The sequence below is a fragment of the Melitaea cinxia genome, chromosome 23 (genome assembly GCF_905220565.1).
Source record: "Melitaea cinxia chromosome 23, ilMelCinx1.1, whole genome shotgun sequence".
Taxonomy (NCBI): Eukaryota; Metazoa; Arthropoda; class Insecta; order Lepidoptera; family Nymphalidae; genus Melitaea; species Melitaea cinxia.
Window position 1 is genome coordinate 8,271,553 of NC_059416.1, and position 16,735 is coordinate 8,288,287.

Genomic DNA, 16,735 nt, shown 5'->3' on the forward strand with positions numbered 1-16,735 from the left:
CATAATCGACCCACCAGTATTTATTAAACGAAATTAACTTATTAACACAGTTATAGGTTATTTATAGTACATTAGTACACTGACCCGCCAATAGTAAAGAAGGTCCTTATTTACAATAGTTACATAAAAAGTACCTTAAAAATAAAATTGACATCCATAATCATTATATGGGATAGAAACGTGATGGATTTATTTTGCTATTGTGAAAAAGGACTTTTTATTAGATATCATTTAAAAATGTATAATATTATAAATGGTACATTAAAATTTTCCAACAACAATCTTATGAAAACCAAAATATGGTTAGTACAATATGATCATTTGGAAAGCATTATTTAGTTTTTATTTATTTATTTATTTATGAAATGATTCGATTTTATTTATGACATGGCGTTCAATGGTTTATGATTTTGCTTATGAGGAAATGGGATTTAATTATTTTTTTCAAATATTTAATACCTCAATATCTAGTACTTTTGCGTATTCGTTAGAAATATTTATAAGTAAATATTTTATGTAAATAATATGTATGTAGAGCGAGTCTTTGGAATTTGCTTTAAAAATAAATAATTATTAAATATATACTATAAATATTATAACTAGTTGAAATATTGTACATAACATGGGCATAATTATATAAGTATATACATATAGTATTCATTTATAATAAAATATGTAATTGTATTTAAAATAACATATAATTATGGAATTATAATTTTTTATTATGATGTACATATGTAAATAAATATTGCATTTATTTAGTATATCCATATACATATATAGCAGTAAAGTATAACTTGATAACATATATGTAAATATATATTTATTTATGTATTATATTTATTATAAAATATGTATTATATAGATCTCATTATTTTTATATGTATACGATATTCTTAAATGCAATATAATGTAAATAATAATATAAATGATTTTATTTATTTTTTTAATTACTAAATAACTGTCACGTTACTTATTTATTAACTTATTCATGATGTTGTGAATTAAACTGTTGAGTTATGATGAAGGATGAATTTTTATTTTTAAATGATTAATCCCATAAATATTCTTATTATTAATTCACTTCAGCCTGTAATATCGTATTGCTTGGCATAGGCCCCTTTCCCCATGTAGGAGAAGGATCAGGTGGATTAGGCACCACGCTGCTATCCCCTATTCTATATCTAATTCCCTACTATGAGTAAAGATTGCTATCAGATGTACATGATAAGAATTGGAACCGACAGCTTAACGTGCTCTCCGAGACACGGCGGGGAGTCCCACAACGACTAACAACCAGAGCGGGAAACGAACCCGCGTCAGTGTTTAGGCGCCGCTGACATGGCACATGTATCATAACACTAGAGAGTTCATTAAAAAAATATGTTATTACCTAGTTATTAAAAATAAATTAAGAGCTAAATTTTATGCGATGCAGGATTACATAAATGATAAAGATGCGTGGATTTAGTGACGCTGAATTTCAAGTAAGATATTGCCAATTTCGTATTAAAACACATTAGAATAGTTTATTTTTTTAAAAAGGGTAACTGCGAAGTTTCTTGCCGATTCTTCTCTACAGAATCTACATTCCAAATCGGTGGAATAGCTTTTACACAATGACGATTCAAAAAGTGTTTTAATAGCCTAAGGTATTCTTGATTTTAATTTTGACTCGAGCTCGTATTCACATCTACTTTGATTAAGTCAAAAGCCTGAATAGAAAATTAATAATGGAAAATAATCTTTTCCAATTTTTACTTGTCTCGCTACCCCATGTTAGATACCAACGCGCTTACAGCTCCCCTTGTACGGTAAATCAGGCGTTTGCTTTTCTCTATAAAAAACATTCGTAATTATTATTCACTGTGTACTGCCTACACTATTACAGCAGAACAAGCACATAATACGTGTCATTTTATGGTATTTGTGATTTGATTCAAACCATAATTTAGAATAATAAGACGTTGGTTCTAAAATATTTGATGACTGTAATTACTATTTGACCATATCATTGAAACTTTCACTTATAGTTCATATAACCTCATGTCTATATTTTTCTACAATATTATTATAAATTGCGAAAGTAGGTCTATCTGTATGTCTTTGTTTTTAGGACCAAGTGACTGAATTAATAATTTCTGAATAATTGATTTAACCACATTGAAAAACTCATACCTTTTATAATAAGTCTATAAATTTTGTAAAGTTGCAACATAAGCGACAGAAATATTTTTAATCTTTTAGTTTTCACAAAAGAGTATTGTGACACTGATTTTCGTGTCACAGTATTCATCTAGTATATACTAAGTACATATAATCCGTATTGTGTTGACATATAATTGAATAGCCCGTCGGGGCAGTCTATAGTGACCCTGCTACTAGTGCCGGTGCTGTTTACTCCGCGAGTTACAGGTTCGATTGCCACCTGAGTCTAGGTGTAATATTTGTATTAATTATATATTTATATACGTATTATTTTTTATGTAAATTTATCAAAAAATATATATTTAGCGACAACATGGCTGTTACCTATAACACAAGCTAATTAGTAAATTACCGCTGGAACAGACGACCGTGTGTGTGTTATAAGATAAGATATCACCACACCTTAAGATGCATCTTTTGTAATATAATAAATAGATATTATAACAGATTTATTTTACAACAGCTTTCATATAAAAATGTCCGCTTTCCGATATGCTTTTATATCTACAGACAACGACTAAAAAGCCAACAGTTATAACGCCTTTTGAAAATGATCTTTGATCATTAAGATATACTCGTATACCCAGGGTCCTTGACGTGAACATTAGAAAGTTCACTAAACAAAGGGACTCTTTGAGAAGTAGCTAGTAGATTGGACGTCAACTTGCTAAGAGCGAGCCTTAAATTTTTATAAAAATTCTTCTATAGACTTAAAATTTATATTGATTTTTAGTCATTATATTTAATATCATGGGTATAGCTTTATCAGGAACACGGGAACACAAAACTGCTTGAAAGGAGTATTTAGCTGTGCTCTACTGTAAAAATCACGGAAACTCATCACTTACAACAAATTTAATAAATAATATAATGGCTAAGTGCTATAACGTCAACAGTTGTACCGATAATTTTAACAGAGATACGGGAAGGACCAGTAGTATTTTTAATATTTAAAGCTGTAAATATTTTAATTATTTTTTAATGTCTATGTGTCTGACCGTAAAATAACTTTTGTGCCAATTTTATATTTTGTTTAAGCAACGATCAATCCCCGCACATGACACATTTGTATTGGCCATACAGGTGTTTGCCGTGGTCTGGGTGTTTGTGTAGTCCTTGTGGGTCTCCCCACCGTGCCTCGGAGAGCACGTTAAGCCGTCGGTCCCGGTTGTTATCATGCACACCTGATAGCGATCGTTACTTATAGTAGGGAATATATTCGCCAACCCGCATTGGAGCAGCGTGGTGGATTAAGCTCTGATCCTTCTCCTACACGGAGAAAGAGGCCTATGCCCAGTAGTGGGATATTACAGGCTGAAGCGATTTAAGCAACGATTCAGTGACTTACAGTTATTGAAATATACTGAAATTAGTTTTAGATTAAAATCTTATTAGCAATAACATTGATTGACAAAATAGGGTATTATATTTTGTATATACATTGGCCTGTGTATTTCAAAACTAGCAGTTGGATGGTTATCCCGCCACCGGTTGGCTTTTTAAGTTCCAAGGTGATAGTGGAACTGTCTTATCCCGTAGTCGCCTCTTACGACACCTTCGGGAAGAGAGGGGGTGGCTACATTCTTTACTGCCGTAACCACACATTTTAAAGTAAAGAATCTCAATTATTTTCTATTCCAATAAGTTTAAAATATTCTTATAAATGAGAATATAATGAGTATAAATTATTTGAATGTATTTGAGATTTAAATATTTTTTTTATTATGGTAGGGCACAGCATCTGCTACAAGAAATTTCGAAATAGTCCGACTGGAGAATAATTTTAACTTTCTACAGTTTAATAATAATGCCCTCAAGTAGAGTTTAGTTCTAGTGGTGAGGAGTGTAGCCAAAATTCTTTGGCAGGGTCGGGGGCAGATTCGTAAACGCACTTGCAATGTTCTCCGTGTGTATATATATCCATTGCTATAAACTCGTCTCCCAATCAATCGCTTTTAAATGTCATTCAAAGCTGCAGTTGAATTTTACGTCATACATGAAGAATGAAACAACTTTTTGTCTCAACGTTCCACAGCAGTATTTTTTCGTGTATTGGGGGTGGGGAAACACACAAAACATAAATCCTAACCGTGACAAACATATATTGTTAGCTTGTAAATTTATGTTTGTTAATTTATGTCTTAATTTCTATACTTCTTTTATTAAAGGTTGCCTGGAAGAGATCGCTATAAGCGATAAGGCCGCCTTTGCATACATTATTTTGTTTCTGTATCTAATCGTTCTAAAATGTATCTTCTTTTTTGTGTTTGCAATAAAGTTTAAAAAATAAAAATAAAAAATAAATAAATATTATATATATAAAAATATTTCACTCGTACATTAAAAATAAATTGTCAACTTTACTAAAAGCTATAAATAATTAGGGAAATTTGTATAAAATGTTTAACTTGTATTTCAACATATATATTTTTTTCAAAAATGTGTTATCTTGTATTTGTATTAACAGTATTTTAAATTCTTTGCTCAATTTCATCTTCCGGGTGTTTTGACTAAAATATCATTTCTTAGTCAATTGAACGCTTTTTATTTATTTCATTATTGTTTCAATGAGTAGAGCTAGAGGAGGGCTTTCATCATTGAGCTACAAATCAAGTTGGTCGTTGCAACTAAAAATTGGTGTTAAAAGCAATTATAATAAAAGTGTATTTGAAGAAGAACAGTCTTTATAATTCTAAAATACTACAACAGTTAATATATTGCCAAAACAAATATTTCTCGTGTGTGGAAATCAAACCCGCAGCTGCTAGATCAACAGCCAGTGCTGTGACACCTTTGTACAATTTGTTAAATAACGAAGCCATTTCAACTTACATCAATATAATATATCAACAAGTAATAAAATTACAATATCATCAACGAAATCAACATCAATTTGAATCGATTATCAAATTCAAAAATCGCGTTATTAGAGATAATTGAAAAAGTACTCATCAGACCTCGCCCAAATTTATATAGGACACTTTGACAAGAACCAGCTTTGGATTAATACAAGAGTCATCAAAACTAGTACATCAAGTACTCCTTTTTAAAGCTGTAGCGCAAAGTGCATATGGTGGCACTTTAATTACGGATTAACGTAATCATATCACCTTATTGTTAGTGGAAGTGATATTATCAAAAAAAAAAACAGAAAATCTTATACCATCTGCTTTATCTTGTTAGCTTGAAAGTCAACACATAGATATTTTAAATTACTTACACGCTATTGTTATGAGTTACACCTGTACAGATCCATTATCTGTGTGCGTATCACACAAAAATGCATGTAGAATGTATAATTTTTTTTTAAAAGACAAAACACTACTGCAAACAAAAGTCGAATTTACATTCAAAAAGGCATTAGGATCCATGTTGCTAAAACTGTAACTACAGCAATAAGATAATCAAAATACATCAAAGTTGCATATTTAAAAGTACACGCACACATAGATAAGCATAACAAGATGAGTTGAACGATCCATACAAAGCTTTCTTTTTTTTATATAAAAAAGTTGACCATTGAGTCACTTTCGTGATGTAACCTCATTATTCGAAAAGAATCCGTGCCAGTCATTGTTGTTTTAGTCTGTGGTTGTTTTTTGGCGCGTAAAAGTGTGTGTTAATTGAATTTCAGATATGATGACTTGTTTTGACGCGCATGTAACGGAAACAATGAGTTAACGTTTCTTTTATTTTCAAATGTTTCTTTTATTTACTTTTGACATTCGAAATTCAAGTTTTTTCCATCAAACAATCAATCAAATTATTTCTATATATATTTTGAAGTTATACTTTTGTTGGCCCGTTAGGGAAAAATGATGAGAGTAAATTTTTACAACCGTCATAAAAAACCGACACCTTGAAGTTAGCAAGTCAAAGAAAAAAAAATTAGCAACGCGAAGTTAGCTAATAAATAATGAAATATAACTTTTTACGTACATAAGTACACATACATACACACATACTTATGTACGTACATAAGTACACACACACTTTTTTATTTCACGCGTATAATATTACATTACCGCCTATTAACACCTTACTAAAAACTTTAGACAAAACAATCTTCAAGAAAATTAGTAGTAGTATGTAATAGTTTTAAAATCCTATTCATTTAGTTATTTGTACAGTCAATTATGTCTTAAATAATATGCTTATGTTGAGCACAGGATAGTTGCACTAAACTGAATTAATAATAACACCTAATTAAGTCACAGTAAATGAAACTTCTATCAAATTCAATAAAATAGTGATTTCCTACTTATCACAAACTGCGTATGGAAGGGCATGTTTTTTTTTTCACATGAGTACGCTTAATACTGTAATATTGGGAATCGATTCACGCATGCGCAAAAATGCGAACAGTGAGAGTGGTCGGGAAAGTATTTCTGAACTAAAGAGGTCATCATCAAGAATCAGCGTGTCACACTCGATTTTGCATAACGTCTGACTAACGCAGGCCAAAGTTGGTTTGAGGATGTTGCTCAACAGGAGACTGTACTTATTTGCAAAAGACTTTCTGACCACCGTATTATATGTATTATTGTATTAAAATAATTGTTCTATATTATATGAAAAATATGTGTTTTCATAGCAGTCGCCCCTTTATGCTGTATGACAATACTGCAAGCTGTGTTTTTCACTAAAATCAGTAATATACAAAGTACTCCTAAAAAACGACTAAATGATATTACTTTCATCATTATCGTCATTATTATTCAAAAAATTATAGCTGCTATCGTGACCGTGATGTCTTATTAGATATAAAATAGATTAATCGAATTACTAATTGAAAAATTTATATTTTATTTACAGACTTGTTACATTTTATGACTTTTTATTGATATAGTTATAGATAAGTTCGATGATTTTTTTATATTTTTCGTATAAATTTTGTACTAGGGATAATGTTATAAATAAGTTACTAATTTTTTAAAGTCAAAAAAAAAGGTTGATATTTATTTTCATTAGACCTTGGGGGTATTAAAAAAAGCAAAGAGGGAAACGATGTTAACATTTTGAGAAACACTGGCAGAAGCAAAAGTTGTTTACATGTGTGTTACGGTAAGTTAACCGTACAAATAAAGATTCAAATAAATTACTATATTAGTAAGTTAGTAGGTTTTTAGGTTTATACGATTTTAAAATATAATTACTTTTAAAGGAACTCAAAATAGCGTTATAATCACTCATTTTAATATGTGTACTTTTTTTTTATAACGTACGTGCAGCGTCTTTTGGATAAATAATTTATAATCTGTGATTTGATGACAACTCAACATTACTAAAGTTAAAAAATTATTACTTTTGTAACACAAAATGAAAAGTACGTGAAAATATTTTACACGTTGTTAACAATCATGTTGCCTGTCTGGTTACGGTAGTATAGAATATAGCCACCTCTCTTACCGTAGGTGTCGTAAGAGGTGATTAAGGGATAACATAGTTCCACTACCACCTTGGAACTTATAAATCCGACCGATGGCGGGATAACCATCCAACTGCTGGCTTTGAAATAACCATACCGAAGACGGGCAGCAGCGTCTTCGGTGCGACAAAGTCAGCCCTGCGGTCACCAACCCGCCTGCCTGATGTTGAGGTCTTTATGGTAGACGCCTAAGGTCAAATCTGCGAAAGTTGGCGACATTAAATTTTACTTGAGTATGGAGTTTCAGTTGAGTTAAATAGCTAAATTTACTAAAATAAAGTGAAATTATTTTTATAGACACAAAATAAAATTTAATGGTATATATAAGTATGTAATGTAACGGTAATCTCATGTAGATTTTAGACGGTTTTAGATGACTAGAAATACCTGTGACCTTGAGTAATTTCTCGTGATATGACAACAGTACGTTTTGAAAGATTTTCATATAATCATTTAAAATATAGATACATGGCAAATGATCTTTAAGTAAACAAATTAATTTGCTATCTAAGTTTGGTATCGAGGCTTGGTCTGTGCGATAACTCTCACATAAAGTTTTATTATCTATTAAAGAATAGAATAACAATAACGTTTTGATCAAGATACAGTTTGCCAGAAGCAAATACAATTGAACCGTTTAACGGCCGAATTGAAATAATTTAATAGTGTGTTTCCTTTTTCTCGACACCGAGTCGAAACTTGCAAAGCAAACTTAGCCGTAACGTAAATTTCCTTAGTTACATCTAATCTTCACATTTGATATTTTCATCATGTTTCAGATTTGTTGACTTTTGGGAATATGCTAGAATTCTATCTGCAATCCACCGGAAAAAGCAAAATTTTGAAAGTGGTCTATGAGGAAAAGAAGTTTGGGAACCTGTTATAGACAATCAAATATTTTTCTTTCAGCTGTAACACTCAGTGATCAGCTCATTTGTTTCGTAGCTCAATGTTGAAAAGCCTCTGGCTTTTAACCATAAAAAAGGTCTTTTCTCAGTTCATTAGTGTTTTTTTAAAGACAGTATTGATCATCCGGTTATATGATATTTGTATAAATGATTATCACATTTGAATGTCTCTCTTGTGTAAATTCTCGACCTTTCGCTAATGTTTCTTACTTTAGTTGTGTACTTAAACAACAAATAATTTTCAAGATTATTTGATGTCTACTGTTTAGTTACTTCAGCTACTATGTTGGAAAATACTTTTATATAGCCTAAACTATTATTTAGAATGTTTAATAAACAAAGTATATTATATAAAGTTCTTTGCTTATAAACAAAAATAAACACCACGAGAATTCAGGAAATACACACAGTACACAAGTACTACGTAATGCTCTGACCTTGAAAAATATTTGTGTATCAATACAAGTACCTATTGGTCATGTGCGAGGATCCAATCCACGACCACTAGTGCATCAACACGATGTTACAAATACTTCAATAACACGTCATTATTATACTAATGACAACTACCTTTCATCATCATCATCATTTCAGCCTATCGCAATCCACTGCTGGACATAGGCCTCCACAAGTTCACGCCAAAAGTGGTGTGAACTCATGTGTGATACCCATAGTCACCACGCTGGGGAGGGGGGTTGGTGACCGCAGGGCTGGCTTTGTTGCACCGAAGACGCTGCTGCCCGTCTACGGCCTGTGTATTTAATTGGATGATTATCCTGCCATCGGTCGGCTTTTTAATTTCCAAGGTGGTAGTGGAACTGTATTATTAGTCGCCTCTTACGACAACCACGAGAAGAGAGGGGGTGGCTATATTCTTCATTGCCGTAACCACACAGCAACAACAACCTTTAAATTTATATAATATGTATAATATGAAATATTAATTAAAAAAAAATTGTGGTGTCATGGGATACCAGGTAGGAACGAAGTTACTTCGGATAGTATAGAAGCAACACAATTTGAAAAAAATATGTTGAATTTTATATTTTCTAGTTCTTGATTTTTTTTTAATGTTGTTGCTTGGTTTTTAATTAAGTACATAAGTAGAAGTATTTAGGAAATTTAGTATTTTATAAAATAACAAATACCGTAAAATAAAAGAAATCAAACAAAATAATTCAAACTATTAAGTGAAATAAAATACATGTAGTCTTTATTTATTTTTGTCGACAGTATAAAATTACATAAATAGTTTAAAAAAAAGTTTACTAGTAATATTTTAGTTTTACAAACGTCATATTATACAGTCGTGTGACTGATATTACTTCACTTCCGTTATATATTTTTCTTACGGTTTTAGTATCACATTTTTTTCAGTTCGCTCGCCCAGCCAAATGTCAAGCCTGCCGTAAGGAACTTCATTCCAATAATTCTTTATGGTAGCTTCTAAAGATTTCTTTTGTAAATATTGTAATTAAAACATAAAAATTATCTCATTACTTATAGATGATCTTGATCTTAAACGGTCTGCAAAGAATGTACACATCTCGTTAGAAATCTTAACATGTGTTAACTTGTTACGTTTTCCATCGTGTCGGACCAAATACAGTCCACTCTATTATATATGGAATATAAAGAATTAGTTATTTTAGGACATGGACACTTTCTCATTCTGGATTTATTCTTACAAGTTTTTCAAGCAAAGTTAATAACGTTATTAATTTGTAATCAACCGTTACTATTAAGTTATTTATTTAGACATTCTTCGCGGTAAAGTACGCCCTTAAGTCATTTCCAGACCTTATCCTACTCGGGGCTGTGATTGTAAGGCGTTTGTTTAGTATTAATAATTTTCTCATTCATGAAAAATTCGTTGGCTTCTATGTACTAAATGCATTTAATTAGCCATCTAAATAGATCTTCTTACTAAAAAAATAAATATATAAATATTTTAATACCTAGAATATTTAATACTTATTAATATTACAAAATAAAAATACAGTAAAAATATAAAACGAAAGACATGTTCTTATATTTCGTAACAAAATATATAATAACCTTAAATATAACGCTTTCTTGGTTATATACGATAATTTTAATTAAAAACATATTTATCATTATAACTGGTTTGTTACATTTACAAATTTTCACCTTTCACTAATAATAATAAGCGAAACGGACTACATATTTTTGTACACAGACGCTTTAACTACAACAATTAACACTGCTTGATAAAAGCATTATCGAAAATGAATGTTACTATTTCATTAATATTTATTTTTATTTTCAATAAAATATTGTATGCCTCAAAAAAATTACATTTTATATTAAGAATTTAAAATAATAATGACTGAATCATACGTAGAATTGTTTATGGGTATTATTTTAAATTAAAATATTACAAACATTTTGCAATAAATACTAAGGTTGTATTTATTAGGCTTAATAATACTCCTCATAATAATAGAAAACGTATATAAACATATGGTTAAAGTAAGACAAAAATTAAGTGAAGTGTGTTTTCTTACTTAACTTGTTTTTAAATTGTTAGAAAGCGTAGATGCAATGATTAGAACCCTCTGTTAGTGACCATTGTTCCTTTTCGTGAGAGAAAAAATTAACACGCTTTTATAAAAACAACAATAAAACGTATACCATGAGTACTTGTAGAAATCGAGAAAAATGTTGTGACCTATAATATCATTTTACAAAGCAAATTAATTAAATTTAATAAACTAATTACAAAACAATTAATAAATGGAAATAATATGTTTTTAAATATTGAACGTATTTCTAAAAAATATATGGCAAAATTGTTAACACAAAAATAGTAATTATCACATTTTCTAGTAAAGATCGCGATTGAAATCGATAAATTTACTTTTGTACATACGCTCAGTTATACGTAAAAAGCTGTAAGCGTCATCGCGCCCAAGTGTCGCAATTGATATTAAACAAAAATAATAATTATCGATCAATTCCAAAATCCGTTCACGTCACTTCCATACAGGCGTGTAACAATTTCGTTCGCTCTAGTTTAATACTGCCTTCAAGTTCACTTTTGATGCGTCCGGCTACAAGTAGTGGGGTGAGAGGCTTAAAACACTCCGTCTATACAGCGTAGCAGCACTTGATGTTAGCTTTCCGTAGGGGTGAACAAACATGAGGCGTATTACATTTGTCCTATTTCTGGTGGCAGTGGCCCGGGCTATGCCAGCCCTGGACAAAGATGCCAACGACCCCAGCTTAGTTAGCAGCGTTATTGGCGTCGTCAAGGAGTGTGTTGAAGGGGATGTGTCTTTGTGCCTTAAGGTGTGTTGAACATAAAGTGATAAGTGTTGTGCAATCAATGTGTCAGTGATCTTATTTAGTTTGCTTTTGGTTGCAGGAGAAAGCTCTGAAGTATGTGGAGAACCTGTCGTCCGCGCGGGAGATGGATCTAGCTGAGGGTGTCACACTGATCGGCAATGGATCACCAAGGTCTGCTAGGTCATACGAGCCATTGGCTGACGAGCCAAAAATCAGAGAAGCGCAGGTTGAGTCCAGGCTTGTTGACTCGGCAGCGGATTTCTTGGAGAACCATGTCATTCAGTTCCGACTACCCTCATCAGCTGTCGAAGGCATGAAGCGTTCACTTGAAGAAGGTATGTTTTAAATTAATCAATTCATTCACTTTTTTAACTTTCAACGAGATTAGTATTTAGACCCTGAAAAAGAGAAAAACTTAAAATCTAGTTACTATAAATATGCATTTTGTTAATTCAACATTATAAAAAATACGTAAAAGAAAAAGTCTCGGTATACATAATTTAGATAACACTGTCTAACTATTACCATACGATGATGTAATATTCAAATCAATGATTTGAGTCCATTTGACCGCACGTTAAACACGCTAAAAATTCATATGCATCAAACTCATTCAGTTTCGTGTCTCAAACAAGAAGTGTTACACAATGACTTTAACATTATGAAAGAGGAAATAAAAATGAAAGATCTAAAACGAATAAAAGAAAGAATTACCGCACGAATAAAAGAAGCAAATAAAAGAAATGTGGGTCGCGACGTGCAACCAAATAAACGATTTGTTGATACGGTTTTCTTCTCAATGTCAAATAAATAGTGCAAAACAAAGATTACTTTTGGTTAAGGCAGAAACAGATCTGCATTTATATTCATTAAAATAAAAATAAAAACATCATAGCAATAATTCTGGCACTTTAGCTAGAGGGTATTAAACAGGTAGTCAAGGAAAATAAAAACAAATGTATAATCTATTTCATGTATCAGTATATTTTACAACTATTTCCGAATTTTCGTGAACGAAACTTTGGACTCGTGATTAAGATTGCTAGGCCTTGACTGACGATTTGAAGTTCATTGACCATATCAAATTGTATGGACAATAGTATAGTTTGATTTGAATCTCATTACTTTATACTTTTTTACGCTATTTATAAAAATACAGCATTTTTATTTTTATTTTTATTTTATTAAACTCCATTAGTGTTGTTATTTTTTTCTGCCTTCTATAATTGTATTTGAGTTTATTTGACTTTTATAGGCTTATATAACAAAAAAAGTCCGTACTTTCATGTCCAAAATGTATGACATAATTTGTTTCTAAATAGGTATAATTATGTACATATCTTTAAAATTCGTCCTAATTTTGTAAACCGAAAATGATTTCAAGCCTTAATTTGAGATAAAAAACATCATTAAAGATTTATTTTTTATTTTTTTATACAATGATAGGCTTGCGTTTGATCACTATTTCACCTGATGATATGTGAAAATGTGATCTAAGATGGAGCACGCTTATCTAGAAGTAATCTATTCATTCGCAACTTAAAGATCCCCGGGTTATAGTTTTACGGAAACACAGAATAAGCAATTTCAAGCCAAATCATATTTGATAAAAACGTTATTTAAATACAAAGAAATGGGATATTCAAATATTTGATCCAATTAAATGTTACTTTCACTTTTTATGTCCGTATTTGTTGATACTTAATTTTTACTACGACTCTTTTTATATTTCTCTCCTTTTTTATTAAATATTTCATTACAAAACTTTATAATAACAAACTATCAAACTTTAAACAGAAAATTTATAACAAAACGCATTAATTTTATGTCACACTCTACGTCAGTCAGCCAATTAGCTCAGCCTATTGCAGTCCACTGCTGGAAAAAGGCCTCCCCAAGTTCGCGCCAGAACACACACTATGGTATATATAAACGTGTTCAAATTTAGAATTCTCATATAATATATCTATGTATGCTATTATTATATTATTATTTACCCATAGTATAAACCCATAATATAAAAGACAAACTATCATTTATGACAATAAAATTGCACGAGATAGTATTTTCACACTTGCTTTTATTTTATTTGTTCATATTTTAACACTTTTAATGGACTTCGTATCAAATCTTGTTAGCATTACGGAAATTACGGTAGACCGTCAAAATTTCACGAGAATATTACAGAGTTAATTAATTTCGACAGATATATCACCTAGATTGTCAAGTGTCACATGTCTTTAATGATTTAAAATGTACGCCATGACTTAGAATTAAAAGTCTATCCAAGTGTTCACTCATGGTAGGGATTGATCTAGTTCCGATTAGCGGTATACTCATCAATAGTACCAGCGTAGAAGAAAACATTGAATATGCATTAGCGTTAATCGTAATTCTGGCTTTTCGACATTATTAAAATAAAATCGCACTTATTAAAATTGTTTTAAAATCTCGTCCGTGCGTATTAATATTAATAATAATAATAATAAATTTATTTGTAGAAACTCACTGCATCAGGTTAAAATGATATAAAAAGAAAACACATACAATACAAACATGTAGATAATTAGCAACAAGGACTAAATACAAAGAGGATGCAAACGTAAAACAAAACAAAAAAAGAGATACAATATAAACTTATCGATTAAAAGTATTTAACTAAGACATTATTTATATAAGTTCGCAGCATGCCTCACAAAAAGGTGTGACCTCAGTTTAAGTTAGGACTGTTAGTCCTAACACTGGTTTTCAGGACCACCCTAAAAGCTTAATTTGTAGATTAGTTTTTAATTATTGGTATTTTTTTACTAATACAATAGGAAAGAATGAATTAAAAGATATTATAATACAGTAAGCATTAAAGGCTTCAAATAAAAAAATATAGGAACGCCTTGATCATTCATTCATATTATTAGCATAAATGTTTTCGCATATCGGATATATCTAACACGTCTAACACGTCACTACGTGATCACCATATTATTACGATTCCATATGACTAGGCCATGAAAGTGGTACATTCCTCCTACGGTCATTAGACGCTTCCGTTCAAAGTCCTTGGTTCAAGCTTTCATGAGAAAACCAGTTTCTTGGCGAGTCATCGAGAAATCGACCCATAACAAGCCACTCCCAGACTGTCTTCTTTAAAGAAAGTTGATCTGCCAGTCCGATTGGACAATTACAATAATATACTTGTGCAAGTAAATTGTTCAGTGACTTTAGCTGATAACAGACTTATTAGAATAGATGAGATCTGGTCTCAGGATGCACTTGCTTCATGTATTTTATCTATGTATGCTAGTATTATATATGAATCTTATGTAGCACTCAATTAGTATGCACTTGGCATAAGCAGTTACTTCGCAGAATAAAGCAAACATTAGAATAATAAAATAGAACACAGAGCTACTAGTTAGTTATTTATAAACTCTTATTTTGGGATACCTCAAATAAAGACGATTTATTTTGATAATTATTTAAATTTTATAGCAAAACAGAAAGTCAATTAATGAATAAGTCAAATAGAACATTAATTTACTGTGTTATACAAACATAACGGATGCGAAAAAACTAGTTATAGAGGAATTTAGAGAAGTATTTTAGTACACATCGGTGTCACTTTCGATGAGAATTTACGAGAAAGCTTAGAGTACAAGCGTGAGAAAAGCGGCTGACGTTAAACATAATGTCTATGTGTTTGCAAATACCATACGCACTTAAAACGCAAAAAAAACGTACAAATTAGTATTCTTTGTTTATTTCAAATTATGTATTTTTTTCGCAGCTCGTGGCAAGAAGAAGAAGATCAAGCAGCTCCTCCCTCTTTTGGCCATTGCTAAGCTGAAGATTATGGCTTTGATCCCTCTATTCCTCGGTATTATTGCTTTTGCCGCTGCCAAGGCTGTCCTCTTAGCTAAGGTCGCTCTTCTGGTTGCTGGTATTCTTGCTCTGAAGAAGCTCCTCGCTAGCAAGCATCACGAAACCAGCTACGAAGTGGTCGCTCACCCACACCACGAAGAGCATTACGCCAGCAGTGGTCACGGCTGGGGAAGATCAATTGACGATAGCCAAAACTTGGCTTATGCCGCACACGTTAAATCAGATTAAGGGCTCCCACTGGGCTTGTTTCTAGACCCCGAATTATTTCTTACATGAACGAACGACTATTTGAAAACAATGAGATATTTATTAATAGTATTAAGGATATTTATTGAGTATTTATTGATGTTAATCCCTTTGTAAGGGATGGTAATGAGTATTACTGTTGTTTTGTTTTCCCATAAAGTTTGTTCTGAATTTGTATGATTCACCTTCGTTATACTACATTAGTATATTTATCACACCTTATACGGTATCCGTATTTGTGTATTTTGTTTTGAACAAATATTATTTTATATACGTCTATATTTTGCTAAGATATTATATGTACTGTTATGTGATCTAGTCCTAGTCTTGTCTTCTTAGTCCTAATACTTAATAACTATTACTATTATTTTGTACCATATCTTTTATGTTCCTCATTATATTTATTTTATATTCCTCATTATGCTTATTTACGTATTTTTATTTTATAATTTGTATATATTGTAAATAATGTATATAATTTTTTTATGTTTAGATGCTTTACAGTAGTATTGTTAAAAATTTAGTCTGATTCACAGCTATATATCATTATATAATATATCATTATATATATATCTATCCTAATATATCATTTCATTTCTTATTGTTATTATTTGTAGTACTGCTTAAAATATGTATTATTTTTTATGTAATTTGTATATTTATACATACCATATTCATCCTTATTTGTTCATTTACCATTATATCATATTATCATGTTTCTGTATTACTATCATATCATAATTAAGCCCAAAATGTT

The 16,735-nt window shown here is 30.9% G+C and overlaps 1 protein-coding gene across 1 annotated transcript; it reads left to right on the top strand.

Moving 5' to 3' along the window:
• Nucleotides 1-11,678: 11,678 nt before the first annotated feature.
• LOC123665247 lies at nt 11,679-15,960 on the top strand. Its single transcript, XM_045599576.1, has 3 exons — nt 11,679-11,856; nt 11,933-12,188; nt 15,638-15,960. Exons 1-3 carry the CDS (start codon nt 11,707-11,709, stop codon nt 15,958-15,960), a joined length of 729 nt encoding a protein of 242 aa, XP_045455532.1. The 5' UTR covers nt 11,679-11,706.
• Nucleotides 15,961-16,735: the final 775 nt, after the last annotated feature.